We start from the raw sequence: 26,096 nt of genomic DNA on the forward strand, positions 1-26,096 counted from the left end.
AGAAAAGCTCCAATGTCAGTAGCATGACCAATTGTAACGGGGCGAATTTTGCAGGTCTCATTCAGGAATGTCGCCTGATAACACTGCACCACCACCTCCCCCTCCAAGGCCTCAGCCCTCTCATTCTAGATCGTCATCTTTAGATATGAATCGGACCTTTTCAGTCACCACAGGTAGGGGTTAGAGAACCATAATCTATATTAAATACATTAAATATATTAAGCTAAAGATACACAATATTTTCTCTTTTTTTTTTTTTTTTTTGATATTTACATGAAGGAAAAATTTGAATTGAAAAAGTATCAAATGAGAGGGAATTTTTTTTTCTTAATGACTACCTAAATTGAGTTCAAATGATAACGATGGGAACCTGAGAGATGCCACAAGAGATTTTAAAAGAACGATGTGGAGGTATCAAGGAGGGAAAGATAATAGGTCTTAAATTACATGACAGAAGAGAAAGAAGGGTCATAACTTACTCAAAGGTTTCAGTTTTTATATGACTGGTCATATTGTTATCACGCTGGTGGAAATAGAAAAGTTAGGACGGAGGGTGATGATGTTTTGTTTTTGATATTATGCGTTTGGAATGATGAGAAAAAAGAGAAATGATCAACAGGCCATTGGACTTGTGGATTAGGGAAGATTGATGTATTATTTGAGAATCATTTACGTAGAATTAATAGACTGAAGTGTTAAATGAGAGAAAATTTGGAAGTCTTCATATTTGATAGCTAAAGAGCAATTAGAAATATGGGAAGAAAACCAACAATGTATAGTGTTATGGAAATAGGGAGGAGCAAGACAAGAGTGCCTCATGCAGCAGAGCAAGAGAGATGAGGTCTGAGAAGAGGCCATGAGGTCTGACCACATCTAGACAGTTTTACAAGTTATATATGGCTTCCAATACCATATGTTGGTATTGGAAATCTTTTATCATTTGATCACATTCATTCAGCCTGTCTGTTCTATTAGCAAAGTAATTATATATTTACAAAAGAAGACTTGTGTGTTCACACAGGACAGCAACAGGCTGGAGTTGTTGCCCAACCTCCTGCAGTGCCTCCAAGACCACAGCCCTCACAGGTAATTCTCCTAGGTATTCACTACTAAGCATCAGTTATTATAGTCCCCTTAGTCAACTTGTCTGTTAGGTCTTTGATTCTATTCTAGAATTATTCTGAAGATCAGGAATTACATAATTGTCATTCTTAATGTGCATTTATTAATAATTCAGGGAAGGGGACTTCCCTGGTGACGCAGTGGTTAAGAATCCACCTGCCAATGCAGGGGACACAGGTTCGAGCCCCGGTCCAGGAAGATCCCACGTGCCGCGGAGCAACTAAGCCCGTGTGCCACAACTACTGAAGCCCGCGTGCCTAGAGCTCGTGCTCCGCAACATGAGAAGCCACCGCAATGAGAAGCCTGTGCACCACAATGAAGAGTAGTAGCCCCTGCTCGCTGCAACTAGAGAAAGCCCGAGCGCAGCAACAAAGACATAACACAGCCAAAGATAAATAAATACATTTATAAAAAAATAGTAATAATTCAGGGAAGCTAGGTCTTATTTTAGAAGATAAGGATTCCAATAATGATTTTGAGTTATTTTTTGAAAGAAGCTCAGAAGTGAACCAAATGATAATGTCTTGACAAAGGAGGGTTTAGAAGAAAGAGCAGTGGACTGGGAGATATGAGGTGTCCATGTTATGTCCTGGATCTAGCAGTGACTCAGAGTAACCTCCCTGCATCTCCCTGGATTTGTTACTGCGTCAGTGAAGGAAGTGTTAGATGACTTCTGCAACCCCCCTGCCGGGTCGAACTTGTTTGCATCTGCATAAAACTGTTATGTTCCAAGATAGATTCTGGAATATAGCCTAGTTTTATGTGACTGACTGGCTACCTTTTACATGAATGAGTTCGGTTGATTTTTCTGAGTTAGATTCTTATAATGAAGTTGCTTATTTGCAGTTAAAAAGATGGTTTCCTAATCATCAAAGACACTGAAATTTGAATATTCCAGTATTTATTTTATCTAAAGTGCCAACAAAAATGCTTTTACTGTGTTAAGCTGTGAAACCCAGTGAGTTGGTCTCTTGACTCAAGAACCAGTCTAGTGCAAAAGACAGAACTGTAAACAACAATTATAATAAAAGTGCTGCAGTAGACATATTTATAAAATACTTTGGCACAGCTTTTCTAGCTGGTAAAGTCAGGGATCACATTGAAAAGGTCTAAGTAAAATGAAATAAGTTAGACTTAAGCAGAGACTTGAAAGATAAAATGGTATTTCTTGGGGAGAGGGCATTACAACCAGAAGGAATGGCATAGAGGTGTAAGGTAAGCCTGGCATATTCTTCAAGGAAAAACCATTGAGTTCAGTACAACTAGAGTCATGGGAAAGGAAATTAAAGAGGTGGAAAAGGGGCAGAGCATCTCCTATATCATACTAAGAAGGTGGAATTTTTCTTATAGGATATAAAGAATTTTTAAAGGGACTTTTTAAAGAGACTTCAGATTTATTCCTGTAGCATCCTGTATTTACTTCCTTTGTCATAAAACTCCTCACACAGTATTTTAAACCCTTGTTTATTTATCTCTTGTCCTGCACTAGGCTTTATTAGGGGATGGACCTTACTTGTTTATTCACTGTTTAAATTTATTTTTCAATTGAAGACTTTAGAAGACTTGATCTGGCAAAGGAGTGGAGGACAAATTGAAGAAACGTGCACTGGAGTGTCAGAGAGTAGCTAGAGCACGGGTTTTCACACTTTAAAAATAACAATCTTTGGGCTTCCCTGGTGGCGCAGTGGTTGAGACTCCGCCTGCCGACGCAGGGGACACGGGTTCGTGCCCCGGTCTGGGAAGATCCCACATGCCGCGGAGCGGCTGGGCCCGTGAGCCATGGCCGCTGAGCCTGCGCGTCCGGAGCCTGTGCTCCGCAACAGGAGAGGCCACAACAGTGAGAGGCCCGCGTACCGCAAAAAAATAAATAATTAAAAAAAAAATCTTTTTAGAAACAAATGAAACATTTTAAGAAACAGCTTTTTAAAAGAATGAACAATTATGCAGTAGCCCAATTAAGAAAAAAATAGATGCATGCGGAGAATCAGAGATTAGGGCCAGAACTTCCCCTCTCCTGTGATGCCCTTTCTTTGCAGTAAGAATTTTGTAGAAGTATCTTTTTTATTGGAGGTTTGTCATCTTAATTTTTCTAGTGTCTTAGCATTTCACTTAAGGTTTTTTAGAGCTAAATGTTACTGTAGCTCACCTCCCTGAATTTTCAGCTAGTAAAAAGAGCATCCTTATAATAAATTTTCAGAGAAAAAGAAGGCTACTCTCTGACACTGATAACACCAGTAAAATGTCTGTTCCTCTATATCCTAAACCCTCATATAGGCTGCTGGTCCCGTCGTGCATCGCCCGGTGGATGCCGATGGCCTAATAACTCACACTAGTACCTCACCTCAGCAGATACCAGAACAACCAAATTTTGCAGATTTCAGCCAATTTGAAGTATTTGCTGCATCAAATGTAAACGAAGAACAAGATGATGAAGCCGAGAAACATCCAGAGGTCTTGCCGGTCAGTTTTCAAGGGCTTATCTAATTTTCTGCTGGGAATCTTCTCATATCATGCTCAGAAGCCAGTCTTTAAACAGAGGAACCCCTAAAAGAGCAAATAATAGAAGGGACATCAGCGAGTAAAATATCTGCTGCTGCTTGTTTTAGAGGATTTATATTCCCTAGGTCAGTGCTTCTCAATTTCTTATTGGCCTCAGACACCTGCTGGTTGCATAAAATGCTTAATATGAATCAAAATCTGGGTGAGGGGTAGCTGTCACATGAAAAGACACAAACACAACCATCTGGTCTTGGCTAAAACACTGTTCTGGGAGTTGTACCTTAATGCTAAACATCTCGTGTGATTTGGTGAACATTTTTGTATAATAAGAGGCTATGGTTACCATAGCTACACTCAGTTTGTATGAGACTAAGTCACTTTATGGGGGGTTGCATCTTACTGCTAAGCATTTGATTGTGTGATTTGGTGGAGATTGTATGAGAGGAAGTCACGTTAGTTAGACTTAACAGACTACAGGATGTCGAAATTTAATCTTTGCAGACAGTGTTCTGGGAGACTCTTTAGTTCTAGCAGCAAGAACTTCTCTAGGGATTCCTGTCTTCGCTAAGTGTAAACGTGGAGTTGGAGGGAACAGGGGAATTCTGAAGTCCATTCTGATTGTTTCAGTTTATACTGATCTTCTTTTAACACATCCAAAAATCTGCTTGTTTGACTGGCATAATTTAGACAAAGTGTTCTTATAGGTCTGATCCATGGAAAGTTTTCTACTAGCCACTTCTTCAATCCTGCAACTTTCTGCCTGGCCTGGGGCTACTAGGGAAATGGGCTGTACCTCCAGGAAGGCAGGGTGGGCCTAAGGGGAGTGCAGGTGTGTACAGGGTACTGGTACTTACTCTCCTGGAATGGATGCTTCCCCTCCCCCAACCAAAGAACTTCCCAGACAGTGCTGCATCCTCAGCCGCCCCCCACCCGCTCAGAGATTTATTACCTCCCCTCTCTGCCCTTTAGTAGTAGAGAATGATCATTTTATAAGGTATTCTCAAATTCCCTCTCATCTTCATCTTACGTTTCTTATTGTTAGAATGAATATTTTATAAACATTTAACTCTCTGATTTGTTACATGTATATTTATTCATATATGTGTATTACTTATATATAATTTGTGATAATAATATATTCATCTCTAGGTTGAAAAAGCTTCTGATCCTGCAAGTTCTCTTCGAGTTGCCAAAACAGATAGTAAAATTGAAGAAAAGACAGCTGCTAGCGCTCCCGCCAATGTGGTATACAGAAGTCTTTTTAAATATTGATCATTTTATACATATAAAAAGTTATATGAGATAATTTGAAAATCTTAGAAATAAGGTTCGAGATGATCTAACTCATTCCACTGCCTTTAACTGTAATATGCTTAGTCCATCTCAGAACACAGTCCACCTAGAGATAGAGATGATAGCCTATCATTTGTATTAATGCATGCCACAGGTTCTCAGATCTTATGTGGTTATTACAGTCTTTCAAACATATAAAGTAGAACTTCCTTATTTGTCATATTCAGTTTCTCTTATTGCAGTTATGAGTATAATAGGGAAAAATTATCAACCCTTTAAGGTTAATGTTATACTCTGTGCTCTTTAACTGTCCTAGGAATGATTTTTTTCCCAAAAATTGATTATGAAAAATATTAAACATACAGAAAGGTTGAAAGAATTTTACATTGTACATTAGTAAACCCACACCTTGATTATACCATTAGTATTTACTATACTTTATTTTTCTTCCACTTTTATTGAGATGTAATTGACACACAACACTACAAGTTTGAGGAGTACAGCCTAAAGATGTGACTTACATACATCATGAAATGACTGTCACAATATGTTTAGTGAATGTTCTTCATTTCATATAAATACAAAATTAAAGAAATAGAAAATATATGTTTTTCCTTGTGTTAATATACTTGCTTTATATCTCCATCCTTCTCTCTAACTATATCAATCCTTCTTATCTGTTGCTTGCATTTCAAAGTAAATTACAGATATCAGGGCACTTCCCCTTGAGAAAAAAATTTTGGTAACTTTTTTTTGTCATCATTAAGACATTCCTAGTAGTCATGAAAACAGTGAGTGTTTCTGAAAGTGCTTAAATTCTACTTTTCTGGACACTTTAATTTTTACTACATTAGTAGTTCTGTGATTTTTTTTAATAGTGAATTTTATTTTTGTCAGTTAATGGCAATAAATTAAAAATAGCACTTAACCAAAGAGATGGATGGCATTTGACTCTTGTTTTTATTTATTAACAGGTCGAATCAGGTTATGGTAAATACCAGAATACCATATTTGATTCTGCTGAGGACACATTCACAGTTACCAATAAAATGTCCACTCACTTTCAAAAATTATAATTATTGTGCATCTTAGTGATGGGTTTTTAAAGAATTGCCTAGTTTTCCACTTCTTTATAAATTGTTTTATTCATTAAGATAATATATCTTAGGATTTTTGAGTAGGAAAGCCTATGGAGATAATGGATGCATATTTCTGGAGACTCCCTTTTATAGTTATTGAACAGGTATATATCGAGTGTGTATCATATTTATGTTAAAACTGAATATGATAGCTTTGAGTCACAGAATTCGGGCCTCAAGGAGCTTATTATGTCACCCTATAAAAAAATTTGTCTAGTAGGTACATTTACAATTGTAGTGTCACTAGGAACATTCTTTCCCATTGCAATTTAAGTCAGTTGTTGCCACAAATATATAAATTGTTTCAAAGTAGGACAGGTGACTCTTAATTTTTGGAGAATGAATGGCTTAACAAAACCATGTGATGTTGGCAGAGTGCTAACTAACCGTGAATGTCTTCAAGAAATGCTCATTATGAATGGAATTCTTGTCTCCTAGAGCAAAGGCACAACACCTCTTGCTCCACCACCTAAACCTGTTCGAAGGAGATTAAAATCAGAAGATGAATTAAGGCCAGAAGTTGATGAACATACACAAAAGACAGGTGTCCTAGCTGCTGTTCTTGCATCACAACCTTCTATTCCTAGGTAATCAAAGCCATTCCTAAACACATGTAACTACTAGAAACAAAAAGCACAGCAATTAAAAATATCAAACTGAAAGGAATTATGGTCAGACTAGTCCTGTAGATGAGCATAGGCTTTTCACTGCTCCTCTTTGAGAGTTTTCTCATTTTTGAGTGGGTAGAATCTTCTTCCCACTTTTTTCCCTTCTATTATTAAGTTCAATTCCAATTCCATTTTTACACTCTATTGCAAATCCTGGAGCAGACTTTAAAAATTATAGTGCACAGGGACTTCTGTGCTGGCGCAGTGGTTAAGAATGCGCCTGCCAACGCAGGGGACACGAGTTCGATCCCTGGTCTGGGAAGATCCCACATGCCGCGGAGCAACTAACCCCATGCACCACAACTACTGAGCCTTCGCTCTAGAACCCGCAAGCCACAACTACTGAAGCCTGCGTACGTAGAGCCCGTGGTCCGCAATAGGGGAAGCCACTGCACTGAGCAGCCCATGCACAACAAAGTATAGCCCCCGCTCACCGCAAGCAGAGAAAGCCCAGGCACAGCAATGAAAACCCAACGCAGCCAAAAATAAAATATAATAAAAATTTTTTTAAAAAATCTTAACCTTTAAAAAAGAATTACAGTGCACAGTAACACTGATGTTTTAACTATGGTAGTTCTAGACCAGGAATTGGCAGACAGGGGCTCATGGGCCAAAGTCAGCCCATGGCCTGTTTTTGTAAGGCCCGTGAGCTAAGAATGGGCTTTTACATTTGTGTAAAAAAGAGAAGAGAAAAAGAAAAGATACAAAAAAAAGAAGAACATTCAGCACAAATGGTATGGCCCGCAAAGCTTAAAATACTTAACTGTCTGACCATTTACAGAAAAAGTTTGCTGATGCTTGCTCTAGACTGACAAACTCAGGTGATTGTACAGAATAATCATTAAAACAATAACTACAATAATTAAGCCTCTGAAGCTTAGATACTTTTGGTGGAGCATTAAAACTGAGCAAGTGAGGTTGAGCTATGCTAACAAGGCAAAGATGCTTCCTCTGCGTTCTGGGTCTAGAGATCAGGGAAGAATGGAGAGAATTTAAAGATAAAAAATGAAGGTAATTTTTTTTATCTTCTCAGGTCTGTTGGAAAAGATAAGAAAGCTATTCAGGCGTCAATTAGACGCAATAAGGAAACCAACACAGTTTTGGCCAGATTGAATAGTGAATTGCAGCAACAATTAAAGGTAATGTAGTTTCTGAATCTTTATTTGGGAAGTTCCATGGACTCAGAGCCTCTTAGTGTTGAACTGGAACTTGGAGGATATCCAGCAATTCTTACACTAGTATGAAACTTTACACGTAGCAAGAGAAGTGTAGATCTGAAGTGTTTCATATGCCTTTGAGTCCTTTAATAGTAAAAAGAATTTCCTGTACTCAATTCTGGTATGATTGCCTTATATTCCTAAGGCATCATATTCCTAAAATGTTTAACTTTCATAATTGGACCCAAGAGCAGAAATGTTGTGACCTCGGATACCTCCAGTATCACATGTGTGGCCCTCTACACTCTAATGCTAAAATGATTTGAGTATTGTTAATTTACCCTTTTATCAAAGACAACTCAGATTCTATTAAAATGGTCTAAAGAACAGGTCTAAAGATGAGGGATGGGGGCAATTTAGATCATCTCTAAAGTAGAAAAGACAAGCCTTAAATAGAAATGGTGCTTAGCGCCAGTGTGTACTCCTGTCATCTGTACTTGAGAGGAATGAGTTGGTTTTTCTTACTTATTACTAACCATGATTTCTTTGAATCCCTACAAAAAAAAGCTAACAGCCAGAATCATTTATGACTCATCAACATTATTAAGCATTCATGTCTTATAAACCAGTGGTTCTCAAACCTTAATGTATATATGCTTAATTAGGGGTCATGTTAAAATGAAAATTTTGATTTATATCAGGTATGGAGTGGGACCTGAGAATTCTGCAATTTCTAATAAGCTTCCAGGTGATGAAGATGCTGCTGGACTGTTGGCTCCACTTTGAGTAGCAAGGTTGTAAACCACAAAGATGAGGAAAGAGTCCACTGAAATGTAAAATGAATACAGAGTTATTGAGTCCCATAACATTCTTTTCATATTCCTTATCTAGCCTTTATCACATTGTCCATATCTATGGCACATTTGTCTCTCTGTCCTAGTAAAACTGAACTTGTTGAGGGTAAACCATAATCATTTCTGTTTAGGGTGACCATATAAAGTTCAAACCAAGGTACATTTTTTTTTTTCTGGCTGCGTCGGTCTTGGTTGCGGCACGCGGGATCTTTTGTAGCAGCGTGCGGGTGCTTCGCTTTGTTGTGGTGCACAGACTTCTCTAGTTGTAGCGTGTGGGCTCCAGAGCGCGTGGGCTCTGTAGTTGTGGCGCGTGGGCTCTCTAGTTGCGGCACACGGGCTTAATTGCCCCGTAGCATGTGGGATCTTAGTTCCCCAGCCAGGGATCGAACCGGTGTCCCCTGCATTGCAAGACTGAGTCTTAACCACTGGACCACCAGGGAAGTCCCCAAACCAAGGTACTTTTGAGAGAAAAGAGAGAGATGTGTTAATAGGCCAGGACATCAGAGATAAACTGAGACTGTCCTAGATAAATTTGTAACTATCTTGTCTCTGACCCCAAAACCTCGCATGTTAGGCATTTGATAAATGTATGTTAAAGGAGTAATATTCTTGTATAACTCTCTGATCAAAGAAGATATTCGTAGCTGTTCTATGATTATGAATTTGGTCCATTGTAAAGGAAGAATGTAAAACTCATGACAAGCTTGCTAGTACCATACCTCGAAGATGAAAGTTTTATTAATGCATGTTTTTCTGAAGAACTAAGGAAAATCATAGCAACATGTATATAGGAGCTGTTTTAAAAATCACTTTTCTCATTATCTCTGAGGACAGAAAATAGGAAGTATGGTACCAAATAGGAAGAGGTCATCCTGGTTAAAACACTATACTATTAGTATGATAGAGAAAAAGAAAAAAGGAAAATGGATGAATTAGAAGTTGTGGGCTCTCTGAAAAGTCTGCTCAAAATCAACAGTAATTAGAAATTCTGATTACAAAATACATTTATTCATTGTGAAACTGAAACTCAAAAGGAGGTTCAGGAGTTGTTACGACCAGATGTAATCACGAGGGGAAAGAATCTGTGTTAACTGATTCATCTGCGGTTACTACAGGGGGTATAGGCGTTATGCAAAATTCATGCATCAGTAGCTATCATTTGCAAATATTGGCTTTTCTGATAATGAAACAAAAAACATTTTTTTACCCTGACTTAAGAAATAAAGATTTAATTAAGATCATATTTTAACATTACATACATATAAAGAAACTACATTACTAAAGTAAAGTATCCTTTTAAAATATGAAGTTGTCCTTCCTCTTCTTAACAAATTTAAATTGTTTTACTGAATGCAGAGCTGTTGTTAGATGTGCCTTCACTTTTATACATGTTGAAACGTAACTTGGCTTTGCATCTTTTTCAGGATGTTCTTGAGGAGAGAATTTCCCTGGAAGTTCAACTGGAACAGCTTCGACCATTCTCTCACCTATAAGCCAATTGCCGTTAACTGTGAACATACCCATTTTTAAGCGGTTTTGGGTTCAAAGCCAATTTGGAGACCCAAACCTTCAGCTCACTGCTTAATTCAACATTGAATTTTATGATTCTGTTTCGCCCTATGTGTTCACCATTGTATTTAAGTACCTTTTATTTTTTAATTGCAACAATAAAAGGGTCAGGTTGACTTCGTGGAGGGTATGTTGTGTTTGTTGGCACAGCCCACCCTTGTTGCTCCGTAGCGTTAGGAGTACATCCGTAACATTGGTCCATTATACTTATGTGGCCAGAACCGCTCACTGCTTGGATTTACAGAACGGGCTTCTCATTTACACCTCTAGCACAGACTCAGAAATATTTACAAAAGAAGACAAAATTAAGTAAACTGTCAGTTTGTCTTTAGGTTTAGTACTTAACATAAAGAATCCAAAAAATCTTTAAAATGCGTTTCCTATTTAATTTTTGATTTGAAAGAACTATATGGTATAAGGCATTCATTAACCATAAGCTCTGCCATAATTAACATTCTTCAAGAGTCACATGGTACTTTCAGACTTTTCCACATCAACTTGGGGGGCAGATTTTGTGTTCCTTGTGAAAATTTGATCAGTTTCACCTGTGACTTAAACTTGCTTGTGTGTGAGATTTTAATTCCACAGCAGTCATGTAAACTTAAAATTAACTGTGAAGACAGGCCTTTTTAAATTGTCCCCTAGAAGCAAAGGGAAAGTGTTGACACCACAAACAACGTAAGTACTGTCCACTTGCAAACATCACCACTTTTTGCATGGTTTATGTACTTAACTCTCAATTAGAAGCTTATGCTCATCAGCCTCTACAAGTTTTTTCAAGTAATATGTTTTAAAATTTCTGAGGACCTTAATTATTCACAGAATAAATGGAAATTCCTTAAGATTTCTAGTTTATCTTGAGCTATCTTGTTACTCATTCTTTTGCCATAGAGAGGTTTTTCCTGTTAACAAAGGGTTTCTGAAGTTTGTCCTATTCAGGATAATGTAGCGTCTCAGGATTTGTTTTGTATTAGATGATATTTTCATTTTGATCACATTTGTAAGTTTGCATTTATTGCTGACTAACAGCAGATATTCCTTTAATGTTTTCTTCTGTGTGTGGCATCATAGATGTTAAGCTGCATGGATATATCTTAAAAGAATCAAAAGTGTGAATTTACACTAATAAAAACAGTATTTTAACTTTTGTACATTTTTTAACAAGAATTTAAATTTTTAAGAATTAGAAGGAATTTGTATTTTGTTGAAAGAAGAAAATGTTTAAAATAGCCTAGTTCACAATCCTAGACTGTACTAGTAAATTTCATTTCCTTAAAGGAGAATTTGAAGCAAAAAGGAGACTGACAACCAAAAGCTTCCTAGATTAATACAACTTTATCTACCATTATTAAGTAAAAATATTTTTACTACTGCATATATCAGCTAAAGTTTCAAAGTGGCTAACAGTTTAAAGCTTCAGTTTATTAAATAATTAAATGAAGGCTTTAAGCACCCAGAAAACTACTCAATACCTATTTTTATTTTTCTCTGTTTTAAAACAGTTGTCTTAATTTCTTCATTTTTTTACTCAGCAAAATTCCATTACAGGCAAGTTTTATTTTTTAAAAGGTACCTCCCCACACCCTCTGCCAAACAGCCTTCTAATTTAACAGTGTAACAAATTTTTTAATCTTTTTATTTGGAAGGTCTAAGAATTTAATTTTGCAACAAAAGACCACTTAAAAATTACAGAAAAATTTTTAGTACTTTACAGTGGTATATTTTTAATGCTTTCTGGAGGAGTACATTCATATTAAGGATATATGTGACAAGTTTTTAAATAAAGTACCAGTTATATTTCTTTTTTTTTTTTTTTTTCCGGTACACGGGCCTCTCACTGTTGTGGCCTCTCCCGTTGCGGAGCACAGGCTCCAGACGCGCAGGCTCAGCGGCCATGGCTCACGGGTCCAGCTGCTCTGCGGCATGTGGGATCTTCCCAGACTGGGGCACAAACCCGTGTCCCCTGCATCAGCAGGTGGACTCTCAACCACTGCGCCACCAGGGAAGCCCCCAGTTGTATTTCTTACACATATTTTTAAAATCCATAACTATTTCATGAAAATGTTAAAGATAATTGGTAAATCACCAACAGATAAAGACATTTCTCTGATCATTTAAGAAACACTTTTCATTATGACTTTTTCATTAGATCAGAAAACAAAACTTTAAATACCCAATATCCTTATTCAGTCTTAGGTTCTGTCAGTCAGATTACTCTAAATAATACTGTTCATGAAAAATAATTACCAAAAGAAGTGGTTCAAACTATCATACTCAAATTTTTCTTACTGTCCATTTCACATAATTGAGCATAGATGATGAAGTTTAAAAGTTAGGAAGAGCTTAATGGGTCATCCTAGTTCATCCTCCCATCATCCATGACAAATAATCATTCTGCTCCTTACTGGATCTTCTGGAACAGAAAATAACATGCTGTCTGTCTTTGCCAGGGCAGATTGGAACTCCCGGTGTTTTAAGTCCAGTCTCACTTTTCCATACTACTTTCGATGGCGTTTTGGAGTACTGACAACCACAGGAATTTATCATCCTCAGCTTCTGCAGCACAAATCCACTCATGTTTTGGACCTTGAAGAATAAATGCGTTCTTGATATCTGTAAAAGAAAAATATTTGAGGTACACTAATTAGTCTTTGCAGGTAAAAATCAAAAGGAGAAAATGTTTTAAAATTCAAGTTATCTTGAAGAATTTTTTGAAAATTAAAAAGAGGTTCAAACAAATACAAATCCAGTTTAGAAAATAACTTCCTAAATTACTGAATTATTCAAATATAGTCTAAAATAGTCTTGTCTTTACATTATAATTGTTTAATTATAATTAGCAATTATTTTTAAAGACTGATAGATGATGCAATGTTCTTTAATTCCAGAAGGTACTGGGACCAGTAAAGGTCTTTACTAAGAGTTAACTGTAGATGAGAAGTGCTGAGAGCTAGACCTAGGCCACCTTGGTATGAAGCCAGGACAGAAATAAGCCAGCGACTTAGCTGAATGCCCACTTTTAGCTAACGTTATGATGTTCTGACATATAGCATAACTGATTAAGGGGAGGTGAAAGGAGACATGTCATACATGTTATGGGTGGGTAACCCTTCTTAGCTGAGTTTGTCTTCTAGGTGAAATATTTATTCCCACATTTAGTGTTTTTTCTCATCCTCAGATTTTAAATGGGGCTGAAGCTAATGGGAAGCAGACGTTTTTAGATAAGTTCCTTCTCTAAGATCTTGGTTCTGGCTTTAACCTTAAGTTCTACTTTCACATGCAGTGAAGAATATTGGAATGTGAGGTGTTACGATCAGATTGCCTGGCCTAACAGAAATATAGGAAAGAGATACGGATCCTTTTAAGATTGGGAAGTAGAATGTAAGATAAAAACTAAAAATAGGTACAGTAGGTTTAAGTAAGATTTCTTTTTGTAACAAATGATATTTCTGTTGAGATTATTATGAATGAAATGTTTGTTATTAAATACCCTTTGCAAATCGATCCTTTATAGAAGAACTCTTAAATATGAACTTACGGAAGAAAAGGTACAGTCAAATCTGCAAAAATCACTTAGTCCTAGTAGAATGGAAAAGTAATAGATGAAAACCTAAAATTGTAACATCCTCAAGCAAAATAGAGTAATGCTTAAGGACTCCAGCTCTCCTGTCAGACTACTTCAAAGAATCCTTCACAGTGATGTAGGGTTGTGTTTCCCTTTGTGATTTTTTTTGTTAAGATGTTGGGGGGGGTAGGAGTTTTATTAATTAATTTATTTATTTTTGCTGTGTTGGGTCTTCGTTTCTGTGCGAGGGCTTTCTCTAGTTGTGGCAAGCGGGGACCACTCTTCATCGCGGTGCGCGGGCCTGTCACTATCGCGGCCTCTCTTGTTGCGGAGCATGGGCTCCAGACGCACAGCCTCAGTAGTTGTGGCCTAGTTGCTCCACGGCACGTGAGATCTTCCCGGACCGGGACTCAAACCCGTGTCCCGTGCATCGGCAGGCAGATTCTCAACCACTGGGCCACCAGGGAAGCCCCCTTTGTGATTTTTGAAAGCTGTTTTCTTAATGTCTAGGGTGTGTGTCTGACAATGCCAGCATTCCTTTCTTTTGCTATTTTAGAGGTAGATGAAAGTTTACATTAATGAGACCCCAGAAATATTTGGGAAATTATTTGCAAGCTGTCAAATTCCAGTTCTTGTCCTGCTTCTCTATTTTAATAGTTAATATGTTTTGTATAATGTAGCTTTCTAAAGGTATTAAACTCTTGGGAGGAAAATAATACATACATTTGGAATCTGGAATATCTTCTATGAGTAGTCTGTGAAGGGCCACTGATGCAATGAACTGGTAGGTTGATTTTGAAGTCCTTTCAAATGGAGTATGAGACGTGCCCCCACTAGAAACAAGCAGTGCATCGTTGAAGAGGAAAAGACTGAGATCACAGGTATGTTCGTAGAGCCTGGGTTAAAAAAGAGAAGGAGCAGTTTTAGAAGTTTTACATACGTGTTTTGTTACACAGTTCACCATCTTTACACTCATAAACTGATAGTCAAGGTTCTTCCCTACCTCAGACCTTTTGAATGGCTTATTGAAGTTCTCTGTATATTTTCCTCCTGGTGTGAATAGTCCCTGTCTCTCACACCAGTCATGTGGGTGGGCCTCAGGGTTCCTGTGAAATGGTTTGAGCTTATCCATTGGACAAATACCCAATCAATGCAGGAAAAATGAACACTGCACTTTCCCAACTTTATGACATGAATCAGGTTAAAGCTGTGTTTTTAAACTTTTGTCAAAAGGTTGGTATTTTGTGTTTGATGTATTTAGGCAATCTGGGGAAAATACGTTTTCATTTGGTTTGGTTTCATCTTTAAGGGTAACACGTTGGGTTAGAAAAAAAGCACAATCAGTAAGGTGCAAGGTGTCTTAAGTAGGAAGCAAGGGAAGAAAAGCATTCACTAAGTAGGAAATAGGGATTTTTCTAATTTTGATAGGAGGAAAATTGATAAGTATGAAAAGCTGGAATTAAGTAGCTCTTCATTTCCACAGGGGTTGCTACCATGGTCAACAGTAGGCATGTTTATCAGCAGGCAAAATATTGTGTCCCCAACCTCCATCTAGTATCTTCTGTTGGTGGACCCAGGTCACAGTGTTTAGTAGGTTTCACTGTACTCTAGTATGGGTTATCTCATGTCAGTACTCAATGGAGCATCAAGTGATGTGCTAGGGAGGAGCTTCGGGGAGCCCCACCGAGGCCCCCCCCATCTCCACCCCCCACCAGGAATGACCAAGTGCAGCAAGCTCATTATTTTGATGGAGGATGACTGAAAATATGTTTTGCTGAGAAGCATCAAGCAACCCGCAGGAAGTTACTCTGAGGAAGTGAGTCAATTTACTGGCTTATTCAGAGGAATTCTCTTATTTTTTATCTTCATCGTCTTTGTTTAATTTTTAAGTTGTTGATTTAGATCCACATAAAGTTTTACAGCAATGCTGAAGTAACATCAGAATATACTATCAGCTTTTTTCGTGTACTGTTCTTTTGTTTCACTTTTTCTTTTTGCTTGGCTCACTCCTCCCTCCACTCACATCACCCAAGTTACCAAACTAGTGCACATCTTTCCACTTTTCTTTAACCTGCCCAGGTAGTCACTCACAGATGTACCTGTATATACATCTATTTACAGGTAGGGTGCCATTGTTTCAAGTGTTATTCGAGAATTTTTTCTTGATTTTCTCATCAATGGAAATCACTTCAAGTTCTTTTTAATGACTAAGTGATACTTAATGGTGTGGATGAACCCTGATTTATCTGACTCTTCCCCATTTGATGGGCATTTGCTTTGTTGACAAGCTCAGGTCTCTTTCTTCCCTCCTTCCCTCTCTCTCTCTCTTCCTCCTTTCATTTGTTCTTTCTTAATTGCCACTGTGAGCAATGTTGGGATAAATTGATTTCCTTACATATAAACAAATTCCTTACGTGTGCTGTTATTTCTATCAGGATTCCCAGGGGTAGGATTGACTGGCCAAATGGCATACATATTTTTATCAAAGACTTCCAGATTGTTCTCAATAAAAGCGGCTATAATTCACATTTAGAATCCACTTTATATTATAATGGCTCTGACATATATAGTACAAACTTTAATGTGCATCTGAATTACCCAGAGATTTTATTAAGATGCAAATTCTGATTCGGTAGAGCTAGACTAGCCTGAGATTCTGCATTTCTAACAGCTCCTGGGTGATGCTGATATGCCAACCACACTTTGACTAGTGAGGCACTTAAGTTGTTTGTTTATTACAGTCATGCGTGTGACGTAGGCAGAGGACTAGGTCGGGAGTTAAACATTTTTAAGGAGTGCTATACTTCAGGTTCAGCTCTTTGGAGAGTGTTAGGAAATACAGGTCACGTTAGGTGTGTGGATAGAAATGCAGTGGTCATCCAACCACTGGAGCTAACTTCCTTTTTCAAACATCTTCTTCCCACCTCTGTGATTATTTAGGTTGGAAAGAGTGGGATGCTTCATATTTACTCATAGTTTATAAGAAATAATGTTCTAGATCAATTTGATAGGTTATTCTGAGAATAATGGAGCACATAGAGCTAGGGATGAGGGAGAGGGGAAGCAAGAAAGATGGGGTGCGTTTAAATTGGTGTGTGGTGGGCTGTATGTGGCGAATGGCCACTTTAAATAGGCAAAAGAACTTCACCCATATTCTTGACCCTTTTTTGGCAATATTTTTACTACTGATAAGAATCATATCATTTTAGAAAAATGTTCAAAGCTATAATAAAACTTTGCAGTTCTATCTGACTGACCAGGGAATGTGCCTACAAGAGTGTGTTTTTTTTTTTTTTTTTCCTTGCGTTATGCGGGCCTCTCACTGTTGTGGCCTCTCCCATTTGCGGAGCACAGGCTCCGGACGCGCAGGCTCAGCGGCCATGGCGCACGGGCCCAGCCGCTCCGCGGCACGTGGGATCTTCCCGAAACGGGGCACGAACCCGCGTCACCTGCATCGGCAGGCGGACTCTCAAGCACTGCGCCACCAGGGAAGCCCTACAAGAGTGTTTTGAAGAAGCAGCTTTGAAAGGGGTGTTTGCTTGGTAAACAGATGTTTGATTTTTTTCCTTTGGAAGGGACAGAATTGAAAGTAGAGGTAAATGAAGGAGAATTCTAGTTTTGTGACCCACTTGGACTGGGTGGGTGGATGGCCCAGAGGAGGGAAGGAGCAGGCACATTAACTTGAGCTTGGCGTTGAGGCCACTTGTAATCTGAGGACATGAGAAGGGAAAGAAACGCACAAAGAGGTTTTTATTATTTTAATCTGATTAGGAAAGTGCTATTTAAATTATATATAAATGAATTTTACCTACAATAAAGCTTTCCGAAAGCCATTTACACCCCCCCAAGATCTCCAGTAATTTTCATCCAAAGACAAAGAACAACAGAATCTTTTTTTAAAAACTCAGTTCTTCTGCACGTGTAAAAAGAAATAATTTTGCCCTTCATACCGACATAATGGAGCAACTGAAATGGGAGCTCTGGATCCTACTAGGGTTTCATAAAGCTGCTTCTGCTCACATTCAAAAGAACCAACTCCAAGGTTAGAGTTCTTTCCTTGAACTTGGATAGGATTTCTTTGCTAATTCACAAATAGGCTCAGTGACTCAGCCAACCATAGTTTAAATTCTTAACACCATTCGAGAAGTGTCTTGTTGTTTAATTACTACATTAGCCAGACCAAGAGACAAAGTACCCAACTTCCATAAATACATAAAACTTTGAAAATAATTTTCAGAGCACAACCTTTGGCATGAACAGACAACAGTAGGTCATTGGTTCTGTGAGCTGACCTGAGCCAAAACTCTGAATGGTGGATCATTGTGGCTTTTTGGGTTGCCAGGATAAAAATCAGTTCAGAGCCAGAGTCCAGTATCCCTGAGAAGTCTGAGTATTTTTCTTTCCCCAGTGCCTAGTTGCCCTGGTAAATGAGTGTAGGTCCCTTTGGGTAAGCCAAAAGGAATGTTAACAGTATGCCTGCTCGGTAGTGTAGTAGTAGTGTTTTTCCTCAAGAGGACTCAGGGGTCTGAGAAGTGGATGGCTCTATTTGGTGATTTAAAGCCATGCCTGTATTCACCAGTCTTAGAGGGCTCCACTTTTGCATCTTTGGCGACACCCCCATTAGAAGGAGAACAAAAATAAATAAGAATGCTAAAAATCAGCAAGCTTAAAGTCACATAGATGAAAATTGGTGTTTCTGAAAAAACAATAATATAAAAATTCCAAGGTACATAATGTATTATAAAAGCTTAACAAACCCAGAACTCTGAGGGCCGTATCCAGAGGGACAAATGCCTCCAGATTTCCGAACTCTAAAATGACTGTAACTTCATCTCTACCCCAGAGCAAATTTTTTCATTTGTAGTACAAATATTTACTTGTTCTTTTTGTGTCACCGCTCTTGTTTATTGGTAATTTGTTTAGTACTTGTTGCTATGTTGGTGAGTTTATTATGAGGAAGTCTCAGTTCATCTTTCCACCTGCTGGTCTAATCAGTGGATAGAACACTGAGACCTGGTTTTGAATTCTAAACAAGCACTTATTAGTAATGTGACCTCAGACAAGTTACTCAAGTCCAGATTCCCCACGCATAACATGGTTCCATTCCTACCTTCCTCACCAAATGATTGTAAAGAGTATATCAAATGAGAGAAGTTAAAATATGTGGTAAACTATAAAGCTTTAGACTCATGTGAGTTGGCACTGTGTGCAAAAGTATAAGCAGACCTTCCTCTAAGTAGAAATCCCTGATAGAAATCGTGGGAATGTCATTTCTTGGGTTTCATATGACTTCCTAACATGACAGAAAACAAGGTTTCAGCCTAAATGTTCTGTGATAACTTTTGGAATATGAACCTTTTTTTGCATTTACTTAATTTAAATATTAATGTAAAATTACACTTGTATTTATTGCTTGGCAAATCACTGAGATAGTGCCTACTTAAACATAAATGTACCTTGTAATTAGAGTGTAAAATAATGTAGTGTTCCCCCGTTTTCCTGAAACTCTCAAATGTACTGTTGTCCACATACTAAAGCAGAAGAGTCTAAATTCTAATATTTGAGACTTCTGGTTGGGCGTGTGAAGAACTTGGAGGTCATCACTTCCATCGCACGACAAAAAGGAAGCTGAAAACTCAGAATCAACAATTCTTAGGTCCATCGAAGAAGTGAGGTTATAAAGTAGATTACCACCCCAAAGCTGAAGAGACAAGCTGATATGTAGAATCACAGCTTACTGGAAGCAGAAACTGCCTGCTGGAGCCAGCATCAGGTAAGAATATTAAAGGGTAGTTGACTAATGGCTAGAGCCTGAGTGTGAACTAGTTCAAGGGATTACGAATTCCTGGAGGCCTAGCACTGGCCCACACCATACCCCCGCACTCTTGCCTGAGTTTAAAACTTGCAGGAGTTTTACCTCCAGGAGCCTCACCAGGTTCTCACTGTGAAACTCAGAAAAATACCCTCATTCTTCCCATGGGGAGGGAGAAAGTAACCATTTGAAACATGCCCACAGAGTCCTATTCTTTCTCTTAACAAAGGCCTGCTTTCAAGGGAAACAATTTTACCAGAATCTAACCAAGATGAGGAGAGGGTAATACCCAATCCCACAGCTACCTCTAACCTTCCTGTCTCATCTTAGAGGTGACTAACAATAATAATAATAATAATATAAGAAAATAAAAGTAAAAAAGCTGATAGACACTTGTAAAGGTCATAGCCCAGGGGTACAGTCTCACTAAAAACCTGAGACCTAATGACAGGACATAAACTCTTCCCTTCCCCTCACATCTTCCTACCACATCAACAGGACTCCTTATAATAACAAGGTATTATAGCTGAAAAGGACTTCAAGGTTCAAATCCTATTTAAGGAATATCTAGGAAAACCCAAAGACAACAGGGGAGACAAAAATGAAAATTTTAGCCTCTGACACTACAGCTACAACAAATGGTAAATACAGGCTAACATTTAGCCAGATAAATGTAAAACCTCATACTAAAGACCTATTGACCTCATTTCCTTTTATCCAATACATCATGTCTAGCTTTCAACAAAAAAATTATAAGGCATGCTAAGAGGCAGGAAAACACAGTCTGATAAGACATGGCAAGCATCAGAACCAGACTCGGATATGGTAGAAATGTTAGAATTATCAGACCAGGGAGTTTAAAATAACTAAGATAAGCTAAGTTAAGAACTCTAATGGAAAAAGTGGGCAACATGTAAGTGCAGATGGGTAATATAAACAGAGATGGAAATTCCAAGAAAGAATTAAAAAGAAATTCTAGAAATCAAAAACACCATAATAGAAATGAATAATGCCTTTGATGGGCTCATCAGCAGACTGGACATAGCCAAGGAGAGAATCAGTGAGCCTGAACTACATCAATAGAAAGAAAACAAAAGAGTAAAAAAGAAGGGAACAGAATATCCAAAACGTGGGACAATTACAATGGGTGTATAAATGTCTAATGGGAATATCAGATGGAGAAGAAAAAGGATGAAACAGAAGAAATAGTTGAAGTAATAATGGCTGAGAATTTTCCAAAATTATTGACAAGCACTAAACCACAGGTCCAGGAAGCTTAGAGAATACCAAGAAGGATAAATACCCCCAAATCTATACATATCACATACAAATTTGAGAAAATCAAAGAGAAAGATAAAATCTTGAAAGTATCCAGAGACAACAATGAAAAACAAAACAAAATGAAACATCTTTCTTATAGAGGAACAAAGGTAACGATTACACGGGATGTCTCTTTGGAAACCATGCAAGCAAGAAGAGGGGGGAGTGAAGTAAGTGTTGAAAGAAAAAAAACCCAACTAGAATTCTGTAGCCAGAAAAAGTATCCTTCAAAAGTGAAAGAGAGGGCTTCCCTGGTGGCACAGTGGTTGAGAGTCCGCCTGCCGACACAGGGTACATGGGTTCGTGCCCCAGTCCGGGAAGATCCCACTTGCTGCAGGGCAACTAAGCCTGTGTGCCACAACTACTGAGCCTGCGTTCTAGAGCCCATGAGCCACAGCTACTGAGCCCACGCACCGCAACTACTGAAGCCCATGTGCCTAGAGCCTGTGCTCCACAACAAGAGAAGCCACCGCAGTGAGAAGCCTGCGCACTGCAACAGAGTAGCCTCCACTCGCCACAACTAGAGAGAGCCTGCACCCAGCGGCGAAGACCCAACGCAGCCAAAAATTAATTTTTTTTTAAAAGTGAAGGAGGGGATTCCCTGGTGGCGCCTGCCGACACAGGGGACATGGGTTCATGCCCCGGTCCGGGAAGATCCCACGTGCCGCAGAGCAGCTGGGCGCATGAGCCATGGCTGCTGAGCCTGCACGTCTGGAGCCTGTTTTTCGCAAAGGGAGAGGCCACAACAGGGAGAGGCCTGCGTTCCGCAAAAAAAAAAAAAAAGTGAAGGAGAGGGACTTCCTCCTGGCGGTCCAGTGGTTAAGACTTCACCTTCCAATGCAGGGGGTGCGGGTTTGATCACTGGTTGGGGAGCTAAGATCCCACATGCCTCACAGCAAAAACAAAAAGCGGAAAAAAACGTAAAACATAAGCAATATTGTAACAGATTCAATAAAGACTTTAAAAATGGTCCACATTGGGCTTCCCTGGTGGCGCAGTGGTTGGGAGTGTGCCTGCCGATGCAGGGGACACCGGTTCGTGCCCCAGTCCAGGAAGATCCCACATGCCGTGGAGCGGCTGGACCCGTGAGCCATGGCCGCTGAGCCTGTGCGTCCAGAGCCTGTGCTCTGCAGCGGAGAAGCCACGGCAGTTAGAGGCCCGCATACCGCAAAAAAAAAAAAAAAAAATGGTCCACATTAAAAAAAATCTAAAAAGAGAAGTGAAGGAGAAATAAAGACATTCCCAAACAAACATTGAGGGAATTCATTGCCAACAGATCTACCTACCTAGCAAGAAATGTTAAAAGAAGTTATTCAGAGAAAAGGTAAATTATATAAGTCAGAAACTTGGACTTACATAAAGGAAGAGTGTTTGAGAATGAATATATGAAAGTAAAATAAATTCTAATAATAAAAAACTGGAATAATCCCTAGCGTGTCTCCTACTACACCAGTGCGTTTAGAATTGCTGGCTTGACAGCTAGTTTCCTTCTACCATTGTAGCTCATTTCTATTGCTACTGACCAAAAACAACAAAACAAAACAAAAACACCATGACAATGAGAAAAGTGACACGACTGTGTGATTTGATTTTCATTTAATATCCACTCCAGGTGGGGATCGAGGTGAAGGGACTGGAAGGGACTGGTTTCTTCCAACCTCCCCCCTCCCCTGCCACTGCCACCACCCTGCCCTGGGCCCTTGGGAAACATTCACTGAAATATTCATTGAAATAACAGGCAAACCAATTTTCATTTCTTTTATTGCAGTTAATTCCTCTCCATTTGGTTGCTCTTTGTTGAGTTATCATCTTTGCCATTAATACTGAAAACATAGATTGGCAAACAGTTTTCTAAAGCAGGAATTGAAAAACTATGGCCCCACCCCTTGTCTTCTGTAAATAAAGTTTTATTGGAACACAGCTACACTCATTCACTTAGGTATTGTATTGTTTTTGAAGATGGTATTATTCATTATGTATTGTATTTATGTAGCTGCTTTTGTGCTACAACAGCAAAGTTAGGTAGTTGCCACAGAGATCATTCAGCAAGAAAGACCTAGAATACTTACCATCTGCCCCTTTACAGAAAAAGGTTGCCCATCCTTGTTCTAAAGGAGGAAAGGGAATGCTAGCACCCTCTCGTCACAATAGTTCTTATACTGTGAGCACTGTACAAACTAGATATGTGAGACCTCAATACCATGGTGGTCTTAGGGTGAGACCTTCTGAATACTGACCTCAGTAACTAACTGCGGACAATCAACTGGTCTCTTTCTCAGAGTTGAGCAGATCATCCATGTGATACCCCGCAACACTTGGCTCTCCTCTCAGTAGGAAAGTGACCAAACTTCAGAATTCCTCTTTCAGTGGAGTTAGTGGTCCCGGCAATGACAATCTAGTTTCTTCCGTTCTACCCAGTAGCTGCCTGGTATGCGAGTAAGGTGATAAAACACCTTACGTCGTCTCAGAGAGGGGTGTGTGTGTAACTTTTTAGTTCAACACAAAGATTTATCATAAATTTACAATATGACAGACATTGTACTGGATTCTGGGTACAAGATAAATATGACACAGTCACAGCCATAGGATAGTTAAATATTTACCTTAAAGAGAAACTTAGTTCCTCATCACAGCAGTGAAGTTGGGCTACATCTTGGACCCTAATCAGATATCTGTTTACTTCTGATAGAGTCTATGAAATAAAAAACAAAATTAGAGGGCTTCCCTGGTGGCGCAGTGGTTGAGAATCTGCCTGCCAATGCAGACGACACGGGTTCGAGCCCTGGTCTGGGAAGATCCCACATGCCATGGAGCAACTAGGCCCGTGAGCCACAATTACTGAGCCTGAGCGTCTGGAGCCTGTGCTCCACAACAACAGAGGCCGCGATAGTGAGAGGCCTGCGCACCGCGATGAGGAGTGACCCCCACTTGCCACAACTAGAGAAAGCCCATGCACAGAGATGAAGACCCAACACAGCCATAAATAAATAAATAAATAAATACATTGTGTATAAAAAAAAAAAAAAACAAAATTAGAAATATATAAATTTTTAGAAAATAATTTCCACTACTGAAGAACCATTTTATATCCCAGAAGATGTAAGTGTTGAGTAGAACTCAGTTCAATTATGAAAAAGCATTGTTTGTGAAACAGTGAAAACTATATTTGAGGGTGTAGTCTAATTTTTAAACTATTGAAAACATTGTTTTATTATAAATGCTTTCCTAGCATCAAAAATAAGGTGGGGGTGGGGTGAGTCAGAAGGGATCTATGGAGAAAAAGAGGTGAATGAAATGTTACAAATTAAGTCAGGCCCTTTTACTGATCTAGCCATGGAGATGATCACTTGATGTGTATAGTGATCCAAAGGTAAAGTTCTGTGGGCTCTGTGAGTTCCAAGATTTTGGATTTTCTGTAATCCAATCAACTCCACCTCTATCCCTATCAAAATATGAAGATCTAAATGAGGCCCAAACAACTCCACCTTGCTTCCCCAGTTTGAGCAAATAACAATAACACTTCCAGTCAATTGATATTTTAATTCAATATAATTCATATATTGAACTCCTAGTATACGCTGAACACTAGAAGACACGTAAATCATAGTTCATACCTGATGGAGCTCCCAATCTTGTGAATAAAGGACTGAAGGAAAACGTGGCAGAGACCTTCAGGGTGCTGCAGAATACCTAGTAAGGGGCAGCTCACACTGGAGATGTTGTGGGATACTTTACAAGGCAGATGAAGATTGAAATGGATCCGAAAAGGATGAATAGGAGTTTATCCAGTGGAGTAGAAAAAGACAATTTCTGAGACGGAAGAGCATGGGCAAAGCACAAATGTGTGAAGAGAGGCTCACGTTATTAGAGAACTGTGAGTAGATTTGTGTGGTTTGATCATAAGGTGGTAGGCAAGGCAGTGAGAAGGAGGGTAGAATGGGACCAGATGATATTCCATAGGTAACAGATAGCCAGCAGAGGACTTCTAGGATTCCCGCTGATGTTCTCAGTGGGCAGAATCCTGCACCAGATACTATGTACAGGGAGATATAAAACAGTAAAGACACGGCCCCATTCCCCAAAGGGGGTCATGATCACAGTAGTCCCAAGAAAGGTGCTAAGACTGCAGAGAAGTTACGGGATGGGGTCAAGACCACTTGTGCCTCTTCTCATCTAGCATCCTTGCCAATAACAGGGATGTGGAATATGAGAGCTTGGCAGCCCCTGGCACACAGCAGGCACTCAATGGATGTTAGCTGAATCAAAATCTGTATGTCTCCTTTTTGCCAGTGACTTGAGGTTATAATTCATGAGCATGAGATGGAGCAAGTGCATCAGAATACATACCGGGCACCCACAGATGATTCTCTCTATGTCTGACAGCTGATCTTTCATATTGATGTTCTGCTTCATCTAGAAAGCAAAGTGATTTTAGGGAAACTGAAATTGTGATATTTTTATACATAAAAAATAGATTAAAATATTTTATGGCACTTGATAAGGGCACGGTATTTTCGTAAACTATTATAAGAATCTCTATTTCCTGTACCCAATATGTTTTAAAACAATGAGGCTAGCGACAACACTGTATTCAAAAATTTCTTCTGGGCATAATGTGCTGTCATTTACATTCAGCCCAGACTCCCGTGCACTGTGCACGTCACTGATATTTTCAGAATGATAGTATCATACTTCAAGATGCTGAATTCCTGCAGAACATAGTTGTGATTGCTGTACTTACTTAGGCAGGAAAGTTAATACATGAAAAAGTACTTTCAGAAACAAAGGGCTTTACTCTTTTTCTTTTCTTTTAGTTATCTAGAAAAATCACCCAAATACTCCATTTTTTTAAACTTTTATATTAATAAAGATTTTATTGTACTTCTACAGGTATCTGAAAACATTGTCTCGTGTGATTTGGTTTAGAATAGGTGCCCTCCGAGCTCAAAATCACTGAATACAATGATTTCACATTAAAAGGATGAAAGACTTTGAAGTAAAGAATACCCCAGGAGGATAAGGTATTTCAGGATCTTTGAGTTAGAGTACACAAAAGCACTGAAACATTTTTAAAGGACACAGGCTCTTAGCAGCAGCC

At 38.8% G+C, this 26,096-nt stretch overlaps 2 protein-coding genes across 6 annotated transcripts in view; one reads left to right on the forward strand and one right to left on the reverse strand.

The window, feature by feature from the left end:
* Positions 1–10,420, forward strand: part of REPS1 (RALBP1 associated Eps domain containing 1) — a 71,718-nt gene extending 61,298 nt beyond the window's left edge. The window contains exons 14-20 of one of the 5 annotated variants that reach the window (XM_007467593.1): positions 55–173; positions 1,022–1,086; positions 3,397–3,582; positions 4,771–4,866; positions 6,492–6,640; positions 7,755–7,860; positions 10,157–10,420. In XM_007467593.1, coding sequence (XP_007467655.1) covers positions 55–173; positions 1,022–1,086; positions 3,397–3,582; positions 4,771–4,866; positions 6,492–6,640; positions 7,755–7,860; positions 10,157–10,225 — 790 coding nt within the window. In that variant the 3' untranslated portion in view covers positions 10,226–10,420. The remainder of the gene's footprint in view (positions 1–54; positions 174–1,021; positions 1,087–3,396; positions 3,583–4,770; positions 4,867–6,491; positions 6,641–7,754; positions 7,861–10,156) is intronic. The other 4 variants (XM_007467594.1, XM_007467592.1, XM_007467595.1 and 1 more) reach the window with 4 other exon arrangements.
* A 2,366-nt stretch (positions 10,421–12,786) lies between these two features.
* Positions 12,787–26,096, reverse strand: part of ECT2L (epithelial cell transforming 2 like) — a 60,730-nt gene continuing 47,420 nt past the window's right edge. Inside the window, 4 exon segments of the mRNA XM_007467604.1 lie at positions 12,787–12,914; positions 14,590–14,762; positions 23,602–23,690; positions 25,346–25,411. Coding sequence (XP_007467666.1) covers positions 12,787–12,914; positions 14,590–14,762; positions 23,602–23,690; positions 25,346–25,411 — 456 coding nt within the window.

This window comes from Lipotes vexillifer, unplaced genomic scaffold (genome assembly GCF_000442215.2).
Source record: "Lipotes vexillifer unplaced genomic scaffold, Lipotes_vexillifer_v1.1 scaffold569, whole genome shotgun sequence".
Lineage (NCBI taxonomy): Eukaryota > Metazoa > Chordata > Mammalia > Artiodactyla > Lipotidae > Lipotes > Lipotes vexillifer.